This window comes from Schistocerca nitens, chromosome 2, assembly GCF_023898315.1.
Source record: "Schistocerca nitens isolate TAMUIC-IGC-003100 chromosome 2, iqSchNite1.1, whole genome shotgun sequence".
NCBI lineage: Eukaryota > Metazoa > Arthropoda > Insecta > Orthoptera > Acrididae > Schistocerca > Schistocerca nitens.
Genome location: NC_064615.1, coordinates 265,437,377 through 265,449,730, shown reverse-complemented (window position 1 = coordinate 265,449,730; position 12,354 = coordinate 265,437,377). Strand labels below are relative to the sequence as shown.

The 12,354-nt window shown below is 41.7% G+C and overlaps 1 protein-coding gene across 1 annotated transcript in view; it reads right to left on the bottom strand.

The window, feature by feature from the left end:
• Positions 1–12,354, bottom strand: part of LOC126234976 (uncharacterized) — a 241,749-nt gene that overhangs the window by 172,684 nt on the left and 56,711 nt on the right. The window contains exon 4 of the mRNA XM_049943714.1: positions 10,095–10,235. Within this exon, the coding sequence (XP_049799671.1) occupies positions 10,095–10,235 (141 nt within the window). The remainder of the gene's footprint in view (positions 1–10,094; positions 10,236–12,354) is intronic.

Genomic DNA, 12,354 nt, shown 5'->3' with positions numbered 1-12,354 from the left:
GCATGTCATCGACAGTTCCTGTCTCCCTGTGTGTCCTCCATGTCCGAACAACATCGCTTTGGTTCACTCCGAGACATCTGGACACTTCCCTTGCTGAGACCCCTTCCTGGCACAAAGTAACAATGCGGACGCGATCGAACCTTGGTATTGACCGTCTAGGCATGGTTGAACTACAGACAAGACGAGCCGTTTACCTCCTTCCTGGTGGAATGACTGGAACTTATCGGCTGTCGGACCCCCTCCGTCTAATAGGCGCTGCTCATGCGTGGTTGTTTACATCTTTGGGCTACTTTAGTGACATCTCTGAACAGTCAAAGAGACTGTGTCTGCGATGCAATATCGATAGTCAACGTCTATCTTCAAGAGTTCTGGTAACTGGGGTGGTGTAAAGCTGTTTTTGATACATGTAGATGTGAAAATCTTCTCCCAAACTTCTGCCAACATCGAAAGCCGTACACATCTCACGCATGTACCTGTATCATCGAACCCTTTGGGACCACCAGATGAACAGGTTCCTTGTCCTCAGGCACGATGCTTTATATGATTCTTTCACAATGACAGCCTGAAGAATCTAACAGTAATACAATTTTTTATCCCTCACTGGGAAAGAAGCCATCAGACGTTTGTGTACTAGATTTAGATGCAGTCACAAGGACATTTGAAGATTCTCTAATTCTCGGTCCAAACGGACCATCAGTTTCTTTTAAAACTATGAAAAGACGGATGGTCGTTGTGAAAGAACCTTTTTGAGTGTCATAGCCCAAGACAAGCAATTTCTGATGATCCCAAAGAGCTCGATGGCACAGATACAGCCTTGGAACATATAATGCTTCCCATGTTGGAAGAACTATGTGAGAGGATTTTCGGATCTATTTCTATTGAATGATTATAATATCAGTCTCCACTTGAGGAAGAATATAATCAAGCTGCAACCACTAGTATATAAACAATTCTATTGACCAAAGCTTAATAACGTAGTGGAATATGCCTGATACAAATCAGGATTTTTAGGGAGTGTCACCTATGACAATTTGAAATCCTGTTGAATTTTGCTTTAAATTTGTTTCCTGTCTTGTATATTACGTGGATAAATTTCTTTCTTTTTACGTGCATTGTGTAAGAAAACGTTATGTTTTAAGCATTTATTTACAGATTGTCATTACTGTAATGATTCTGTATCGCAATTCATTACTTATTTTCAATTATCAAAATAAACATATGTCAAATAGTAAACCAAAAAATGAATGTGAAATGCAAAATAACAACTTACAACATAAAACAAAAGCAAATTAAATAACCAGACTAGTAATAAATGTTTAGATATTTTAATTATATATCTTGAAAGTACTCTGACAGCACATAGTGTATGGCTTATTTTTCAAAAATGGTGTAGAAATCAGCTTTATTTCACATGGATGCAAATAGTTTGACAGCTTTTTTAATTTATGTTGTAACAGAAGGTTTCATTTTTCAAAATTAATTAATTATGACATAAGAAACTGAAACAGTAGATAACAAGGGATTAGGTGAAATACAACCTGACGATATAAGACCCTCATTAACATCAACATCACGAACAGAAATGCGACTGCAAGAAATGGTATTAATGCTGAATTGCAAAAATACGGAGGAATGATGCTACATCTACAACTGTTACGTCTCTTAAACGAATGTTGGAAGGGCAGAAGTATTCCCAAAGGCTGGAAGATTGCTAGAGTGATATCATTTTTTATAAGCGGAGACAAAAGACTATGTGGCAACTACAGAGGTATAAGTTTACTAGACTCAGAATACAAGATGTATGCTAAGATTTTAAATACAAAAATTAAAAAAGTAACAGAAGCAGTACTGTGTGAGGAACCATTAGTTTTTAATAAGGGACACTAAGATAGATGTACAACAAATAATACAAAAACGCAGAGAATATAATAAAGAAACACACATTGGTTTCATCGATTTTTAAAAAGCTTCTGACAATTTCAATAGACAGGAACTTTGGAAGATAGATAATGACTAATCGCGGATATCCAAAACATCTAATAAATGAGATAAAAAGTTTGTATCAGAACACTATTATCACTCTAGGTCTCAAGGGAAAAATGGCTGATGAGATACTAACTAACAAAGGAGTATGTCAAGGCTGCTGTATCTTCCCAACTTTGTTTAACATTTACATACATAAATTAATGCATGTATGGAAAATAGAATTTCAAAAAGGCATATACTTAAGACAGGACGACTGTTTTCAATAACTTACCACATGTTGACGGTGCGGTGATCCTAGCAGATAAACAAGAGGACTTTCAGAAAAGAATTTACTTACTCAAATAAATAAGTGCGAAATTTGACATGGAGATATCAATAGAAAAAAACTAATACCGTGGCTTTCATGGGAAAAGAACACGTTAGAACCAAAATAGGGGTAAAATAGATGATTTTAGAGCAAGTAAACCACTTCGGCTACCTAGGATGTGATGTGACATATGACTGCAGTAAAGCTTTAAAAATTAATCTTAGTAAATTTAGCCGGATATGTGGGACAGTTAACAGAAATCTTAAAAACAAATCTAGGAAAAATACTCAAATTAAATTATACAAAACAGTTGCAGTCCGCACACCACTATATGGAAGCGAGACCTGGGTGATTAGCGAAAAGCAAGAAAGCTTTATTCAGGCATTAGAAATGAAATTCCATATACAACTTACAGGTTACACAATAGAAGACAGATTAAGGAAGCAAGATATTAGAGAAGAACTAATATTTTTTTGTCTAAATGATAAAATTGCAAAGTGTAGGAGAAAATGGGACGAGCTCCTAGAAAAAAATAGAGAGTGACAGGCTCCCCTTAAAGGCCAGAAAATATAAGTGCCAAGGAAGAAGAGACAGAGGAAGACGTCGGCAACGATAGGCACCGTAGCACACAATATCGCCTAATACCTGAAAAGAAGATGGTTGGATGTTTCGCAAAATTTCACATCATTAAAAAAAATTCGATTATTCAGTTTTCAAGAACGTTAATTACATATAACCTTTTATATGAGAAACATTTTTTGTATATCATCATTTCGAAGATATTCCCTTCGAACTTAATATGCCAAGTTACCTTTCGGGGTGTGTTTTACCCATCAAATGTGAAATTGGTTACGAAAAAATGTATTGGATTATTGTGCAACCTATGCACACCTGCCAAGTTCCATCAAGATCGTTTAATGGCACTGGGAATGTTCCCTTGTGAGCGCCATTTCTTTCTTACAAGGGAAACTCCCTATCGCATACCCCTGAGATTTAGTGGTAAAATGGTTCGGTGGATAGCCCGTCAAAAACTGAACACAAATCAAGCATGAAGATAGGAAAAAGGTGTACTCAACTGTGAAAAAAGAAGCAAAATAGAAACAGCGAACGACCCAAGCTCAGGACGTACAACATCGAGCGAGAGTGAATAGTCGCAGTGTCGTGGTTGTGTGGTCACGGTGTTGGCCTGTAATGCGGGGGACTCGTGTTCAGATGTCCCTCCTGCTGTTTTTTTCCTCTCAGACATTTATGAACTGTCCCTCCGGTCATTGATGTGTCTATTATTCTTCTGTAGTCTTGGCAAATTGTCATACTATACATTGATTATGGAATATGAGGCATTTGGTAAGAATATATTACCGTCGCAAGTAAAAGTTATGAGTAGTGAGAGCAGATAATATGCCGCATAGATCTCTCACAGAAATGAAAACAAGAAAGAAATGGGTGTGAACTATGTTACAAGAAAGAAATTCAAGAAAAGAAAAATTCCTAAACGTAACGCAAGAGTCATAACATGTGGTACTTGCGTCGAACAAATAGGAGGTACAGGGTGAAAATTATTGAACTATTTGAAAAAAAATAGTTATAAACTACGGCGTGCACATACTTTATTCAACAAATAACCCACTATAGATATTCGGATTTAGGTTATGACATTTTCTATATGCCTGCCGTCATTGGCGATGATTGGCCCCAGACGAATAGCGAAATTCTGCATGACCCGCTGAAGTGTCGGAATATCGATGCTGTCGATGACCTCCTGAATGGCTGTTTTCAGCTCAGAAATGGTTTTGAGGTTATAACTCTACACCTTGTCTTTAATATAGCCCCACAAAAAGAAGTCGTATGTGTTCAGATCCGGAGAATATGGCGCCCAATCGAGGCCCATACCAGTGGGTTCTGGGAACCGCATAGAAAAAATGCGGTCCCGAAAGTGCTCCTCCAGGGGATCAAACACTCTCCTGCTTCTATGGGGTCGAAATGTGTGAAACCTTATGGGACTTAACTGCTAAGGTCATCAGTCCCTAAGCTTACACACTAATTCACCTAAATTATCCTAAGGACAAACACAAATATCTAGGCCCGAGGGAGGACTCGAACCTCCGCCGGGGCCAGCCGCACAGTCCATGACTGCAGTGCCTCAGACCGCTCGGCGAATCCCGCGCGGCTATGGGGTCGAGCTCCGCCTTGAATGAACCACATCTTGTCGAAATAAGGGTCACTTTGGATAATGGGAATGAAATCATCTTCCAAAACCTTTACGAACCGTTCGGTAGTCACCGTGCCATCAAGGAATATCGCACCGATTGTTCCGTGACTGGATTTTGCACACCACGCAGTCACCCGTTGAGGGAGGAGAGACTTCTCGATTGCTAAATGCGGATGCTCAGTGCCCCAAATCCTACAGTTTTGCTTATTGACGAGTCCATCCAAATGAAAGTGGGCTTCCTCGCTAAACCATAACCATGCATGCGCGTAGTGATTCTCATCACGCCCCGCGGCCAATCGTGCAGTTTGAATGTCCTAACGCAAACCGTTCAGAAGTTACGACAGATTTATTTCATACAGTTCAATGATTTTCACCCTGTACGTATGTCAGGAGGTCCCTTCGTTACACCTCCCAGTTGCAAGCGAACGTTAAACCACGACACAGACACAAATTTCAATACAGACATAAGAGACGTCAGTTAAAAATTTAAAATTTTGTGAAAAAAAAAGTCGGGCACTTGGGAGGTTCGAGCATGGATCTCCACCCTTCGCTGTCCAACACCATGCCCACACAACCACGACGCCTTAGCTATTCACAATCGCTAGATCTACATCTACATCTACATGGTTACTCTGCAATTCACACTTAAATGCCCGGCAGAGGGTTCATCGAACCATTTTCATACTGCTTCTCTACCATTCCGCTTTCGAATGGCGCGTGGGAAAAAGGAACACCTAAATCTTTCCGTTCGAGCTCTGATTTCTCTTATTTTATTATGATGATCATTTCTCCCTACGTAGGTGGGTGTCAACAAAATATTTTCGCATTCGGAAGAGAAAGTTAGCGATTGAAATTTCGTAAATAGATCTCGCAGCACAGAAAACCGCCTTTGTTTCAGTGACTGTCACCCCAACTCGCTATCATATCAGTGACACTCTCACCCCTACTGCGCGATAACACGAAACGAGCTGCCCTTCTTTGCACTTTTTCGATGTCCTCCGTCAATCCTACCTGGTAAGGATCCCATACTGCGCAGCAATATTCCAGCAGAGGACGGACAAGTGTAATGTAGGCTGTCTCTTTAGTGAGTTTGTCGCATCTTCTAAGTGTTCTGGCAACAAAGCGCAGTCTTGTTTCGCCTTCCCCACAATATTATCTATGTGGTCTTTCCAATTTAAGTTGCTCGTAATTGTAAATCCTAGGTATTTAGTCGAACTGACAGCCCTTAGATTTGTGCGATTTATCGTATACCCATAATTTATCGGATTTCTTTTAATACCCATGTGGATGACCTCACACTTTTCTTTGTTTAGTGCCAATTGCCACTTTTCGCACCATGCAGAAATTCTCTCTAGATAATTTTGTAATTGGAATTGTTCTTTTGATGGTTTTACTAGACGGTAAATCACAGCGTCATCTGCAAACAGTCTAAGGGGGGTGCTCAGATTATAACCTATATCATTTATGTAAATCAGGAACAGCAGATATCAATTCTGTTCTACTCGATGATTTACCGTCTGCCACTACGAACTGTGACCTCTCTGAGAGGAAATCACGAATCCAGTCACGCAACTGAGACAATACTCCATATGCACGCAATATGATTAATAGTCGCTTGTGAGGAACAGTATCACAAGCCTTCTGGAAATCTAGGAATATGGAATCGATCTGAGATTCCTTGTCGACAGCACCGATGGGAATAAAGAGATAGCTGTGTTGCACAAGAACGATATTTTCTGAATCCGTGTTGGTTATGTATCAACAAGTCATTTTCTTCAAGGCGAGTCATAATCTTCGAGTACAGTATACGCTCCAAAATCCTACTGCAAATTGAGGTCAGTGATATGGGTCTGTAATTAAATGGGTTACTACTATTTCCTTTCCTGAATATTAGTGTCATCTGTGTTACTTTCCAGTCTTTAGGAAAAGACCTTTCGTTAGATGAGCAGTTCTATATGATTGCTAAGAAAGGCGCTGTTGTGTCTACATACTCTGAAAGGAAACTGATTGGTATACCATCTGGACTACAAGACTTGCCTTTCTTAAGTGATCTGAGTTGTTTCGCAACACCTAAGATATCTACTTTTATGTCACTCATGTTAACAGCTGTTCTGGTTTCGAATTCTGGAATATTTACTGTACTTCGTCTTCTTTCGTGAAGGAATTACGGAAAACTGTATTTAGTAACTCAGCTTTAGTGGCCCCATGATCTGTAACATTTCCATCGCTGTCGCGCACTGACGGTAATGTGTAAGTAGGCTGTTTAGGTTTTTATGTTGGTAACGCCACGTAGCGCTCTGAATGAAAATCACTGGCTGTGCTGTGTGCAGTCTGTGGCTGGTTGGCATTGTTGGAATATTCGCCATTGTAGTGTTGGGTAGTTGGATGTCAACAGCGCGTAGCGTTGCGCAGTTGGAGGTGAGCCGCCAGCAGTGGTGGATGTGGGGAGAGAAATGGCAGAATTTTGAGAGCGGACGATCTGAACGTGTGTCCATCAGAAAGAGTAAATTTGTAATATTGGGTATCATGAACTGATATATATATGATGACTTTGGAACATTATTAAGGTAAATACATTGTTTGTTCTCTATCAAAATCTTTCATTTACTAACTATGCCTATCAGTAGTTAGTGCCTTCAGTAGTTAGAATCTTTTATTTAGCTGGCAGTCGTGGCGCTCGCTGTATTGCAGTAGTTCGAGTAACGAAGATTTTTGTGAGTTAAGTGATTCGTGAAAGGTATAGGTTAATGTTAGTCAGGGCCATTATTTTGTAGGGATTTTTGAAAGTCAGACTGCGTTGCGCCAAAAACATATTGTGTGTCAGTTTAGTTGGTTGGTTGGTTTGGGGAAGGAGACCAGACAGCGAGGTCATCGGTCTCATCGGATTAGGGAAGGAAGTCGGCCGTGCCCTTTGAAAGGAACCATCCCGGCATTTGCCTGGAGCGATTTAGGGAAATCACGGAAAACCTAAATCAGGATGGCCGGACGCGGGATTGAACCGTCGTCCTCCCGAATGCAAGTCCAGTGTCTAACCACTGCGCCACCTCGCTCGGTGTCAGTTTAGTGTTGATCAGAATAGGTAAAGAGCGAGATGTCTGAGTACGTTCAGTTCTGCTCAGCTGTTTGAAGATCAAATAATGTAAGAGGTTTATCAGCACAGTAATTCATTAATTTTTCTAGGAGGACGTTTCAATTAACTCTTTTTTGCCACTGGTGTACTTTACATACGACCAGAATGTCTTTCGGTTTTCTACCGTATTTTGAGACAATGTTTCATTGTGGAAACTATTAAAAGCATCTCGCATTGACGCCCGCACTAAATTTCGAGTTTCCGTAAAACTTAGCCAGTCTTGAGGATTTTGCATGAATTTGGCATGCTTTTTTCGTTGCTTCTGCAACAGTGTTCTGACGTATTTGTGTACCATGGTGGAAGATTCTCGTCTCTTATTAACTTATACGGTATGAACCTAGCTATTGCTGTGGAGATGTTGTACATCTAGCGCTTGGGCAGTTTGCTGTTTCTACATTGTTTCTGTTTTCATGGTTCAGTACACCTTCTTCCTGTTTTAATGCTAACCTGTGTTCAGTTTTGGCGGTCTATCCAGTGGGCCGCTAAATCTGAGAGAGGTGTAATGGGAGTTTTCCTTGTTAGGAGCCGGCCGGGGTGGCCGTGCGGTTCTAGGCGCTACAGTCTGGAACCGCGTGACCGCTACGGTCGCAGGTTCGAATCCCGCCTCGGGCATGGATGTGTGTGATGTCGTTAGGTTAGTTAGGTTTAAGCAGTTTTAAGTTCTAGGGGACTGATGACCTTAGAAGTTTCTTTAATGTCGTTTGTTGTTAGCAATATTAGCTTATTCCCAAGAGTTAGCAGCTTTCACTCAGTTAATACTAGGCAGAAATGAAATCTGCATGTGGAATGCACTTCCTTGACTCTTGTGTAGAAAGAAGTGCACTATTCTGCTGCATCCATTTTCGATAAGCTACGACAAGAACTCAAAAATCTTAGCAGTAACCCAAACGCTTTTAAGTCTAAACTGAAGAGTTTCCTCATGGTTCACTCCTTCTATTCTGTCGAGGAGCTCCTGGAAGAGCTGAAAAATTAAGCAAATTCCAGTGTTACATTGTTGAATTTCTTTATTTAACTTACGAATTGTCGCCTGAATACGTTTCTTATATTGCATTTTATCTGTTTCTACTATCGTGTTATAATTTCATGTATTGACTCGTTCCATGACCATGGAGACTTCTCCTTAATTTGGTCCCACAGAACAACAAATAAATAAAATAAATAAATAAATAAGTCCCATAGTGCTCAGAGCCATTTGAACCTTGTTAGGAGAGGATATTTGCACACTCTATGTGAGCTGCTAGAAACGCGTCAGTAGTTCAGTAGTTCAGATTCACTCTACTGATATTACTTCGAACACCGTATCAGGAGCTGCCACAGAACCCCGTGGCTGAACACTCGGTAGATTCGCAGGCTGTGACCTTGCGGCAGACACCGGTTCTTCGTTAAGTGTGACATGTTGGGTGCAGCTAGTATCTCCAAGTCTCACCCCTCATGCTGCTCAGTTAAGAGTTCGGTCAGCGCGCAGAGAGACTCTGAGGAGGGCGGCCGTGTACGAGCAGTGGCTAGAAAAAAACCGGACTAGTACTGGTGAAACAATAAAACGAATGCAATAAGGCTGAAAGTCGCGTGGCCTGTCACGTGACTCTCGCTCCGCCTACTGCTCGAGTTTCATCTGCCTCCTGCACTCAGTCTGCCTGTGGCGTCTGTTTTAAGTAGTTGACGTTTTGTCTGTGCGTCGGAAAATGTTGAGTGTACAGAAAGAACAGCGTGTTAACATCAAATTTTGTTTCAAACTAGGAAAATCTGCAAGTGAAACGTTTGTAATGTTACAACAAGTGTACGGCGATGATTGTTTATCGCGAACACAAGTGTTTGAGTGGTTTAAACGATTTAAAGATGGCCGCGAAGACACCAGTGATGACACTCGCACTGGCAGACCATTATCAGCAAAAACTGATGCCAACATTGAAAAAATCGGTAAACTTGTTCGACACTTTCCTTGTCAACTCCTGTTAACTCAGACACTGCTCTGAATGTTAAACGGCTATCTTGTCGAACGAGTTTACCGATTTTTTCAATGTTTGCATCAGTTTTTGCTGACAATGGTCTGCCAGTGCGAGTGTCATCACTGGTGTCTTCGCGGCCATCTTTAAATCGTTTAAACCACTCAAACACTTGTGTTCGCGATAAACAATCATCGCCGTACACTTGTTGTAACATTACAAACGTTTCACTTGCAGATTTTCCTAGTTTGAAACAAAATTTGATGTTAACACGCTGTTCTTTCTGTAGACTCAACATTTTCCGACGCGCAGACAAAACGTCAACTACTTAAAACAGATGCCACGGGCAGACTGAGTGCAGGAGGCAGATGAAACTCGAGCAGTAGGCGGAGCGAGAGTCACGTGACAGGCCACGCGACTTTCAGCCTTATTGCATTCGTTTTATTGTTTCACCAGTACTAGTCCGGTTTTTTTCTAGCCACACCTCGTATAAGCGGCGCGGCGCCTTGGCGTACTCACGGCTCCATCGCACGTCCAGGAAGCTGACGTTGAAGGCGGTGACGGGCGTGCCCTCGTCGTCCGTCCACACGTAGGGCCGCATGCGGACGGCGCCCAAGCGGCGCGCCCAGCTCTCGCCCCGCAGGTCCAAGGCAGCGCACTCTGCGAAGCAAGAAAGCGTTCTCAGTCTCTTTCATTCAGGAAATATAGTTCTACATCTACATCCATACTCCGCAAGCCACCTGACGGTGTGTGGCGGAGGGTACCTTGAGTGCCTCTATTGGTTCTCCCTTCTATTCCAGTCTCGCATTGTTCGTGCAAAGAAAGATTGTAGGCTGCCTCTGTGTGCGCTGTAATCTCTCTGATTTTATCCTCACGGTCTCTTCGCGAGATGTACGTAGGAGGCAGCAATATACTGCTTGACTTCTCGGTGAAGGTATGTTCTCGAAACTTCAACAAAAGCCCGTACCGAGCTACTGAGCGTCTCTCCTGCAAAGTCTTCCACTGGAGTTTATTTATCACCTCCGTAACGCTTTCGCGATTACTAAATGATCCTGTAACGAAGCGACTTCTAATCAAGCTGCGGGTCTATGGGGTATCGTCTCAGTTGTGCGACTGGATTCGTGATTTCCTGTCAGGAAGGTCGCAGTTCGTAGTAATAGACGGCAAATCATCGAGTAAAACTGAAGTGATATCAGGTGTTCCCCAGGGAAGCGTCCTGGGACCTCTGCTGTTCCTGATCTATATAAATGACCTGGCTGACAATCTGAGCAGTTCTCTTAGGTTGTTCGCAGATGATGCTGTAATTTAACGTCTAGTAAGGTCATCCGAAGACCAGTATCAGTTGCAAAGCGATTTAGAAAAGATTGCTGTATGGTGTGGCAAGTGGCAGTTGACGCTAAATAACGAAAAGTGTGAGGTGATCCACATGAGTTCCAAAAGAAATCCGTTGGAATTCGATTACTCGATAAATAGTACAATTCTCAAGGCTGTCAATTCAACTAAGTACCTGGGTGTTAAAATTACGAACAACTTCAGTTGGAAAGACCACATAGATAATATTTTGGGGAAGGCGAGCCTAAGGTTGCGTTTCATTGGCAGGACACTTAGAAGATGCAACAAGTCCACTAAAGAGACAGCTTACACTACACTCGTTCGTCCTCTGTTAGAATATTGCTACGCGGTGTGGAATCCTTACCAGGTGGGATTGACGGAGGACATCGAAAGGGTGCAAAAAAGGGCAGCTCCTTTTGTATTATCACGTAATAGGGGAGAGAGTGTGGCAGATATGATAAGCGAGTTGGGATGGAAGTCATTAAAGCAAAGACGTTTTTCGTCGCGGCGAGATCTATTTACGAAATTTCAGTCACCAACTTTCTTTTCCGAATGCGAAAATCTTTTGTTGAGACCAACCTACATAGGTAGGAATGATCATCAAAATAAAATAAGAGAAATCAGAGCTCGAACAAAAAGGTTTAGGTGTTCGTTTTTCCCTTCGCGCTCTTCGGGAGTGGAATGGTAGAGAGATAGTATGATTGTGGTTCGATGAACCCTCTGCCAAGCACTTAAATGTGAAATGCAGAGTAATCATGTAGATGTAGATGTAGATGTAGATCTTCTCTATCTCTTCTATCAACCCTTTCTTGTACGGATCCCACACCGGTGAGCAGTATTCAAGCAGTGGGCGAACAAGTGTACTGTAACCTACTTCCTTCGTTTTCGGACTGCATTTCCTTAGGATTCTTCCAATGAATCTCGGTCTGGCATCTGCTTTACCGACGATTACTTTTATATGGTCATTCCATTTTAAATCACTCCTATTGCCTACTCCCAGATAATTTACGGAATTAACTGCTACCAGTTGCTGACCTGCTATATTGTAGCTAAATGATAAAGGATCTTTCTTTCTATGTATTTGCAGCACATTACACTTGTCTACATTGAGAATCAATTGTCATTCCCTGCACCATGCGTCAATTCGTTGCAGATCCTCCTGCATTTCAGTACAATTTTCCATTGTTATAACCTCTCGATATACTACAGCATCATCCGCAAAAACCCTCGTGAACTTCCGATGTTATCCAGAAGGTCATTTGTCTATATTGTGAATAGCAACGGTCCTACGACACTCCCCTGCGCACACCTGAAATCACTCTTACTTCGGAAGACTTCTCTCCATTGAGAATGACATGCTGCGTTCTGTTATCTAGGAACTTCTCAATCCAATCACACAATCCGTCTGATAGTCCATATGCTCTTACTTTGTTCATTAAACGCCTGG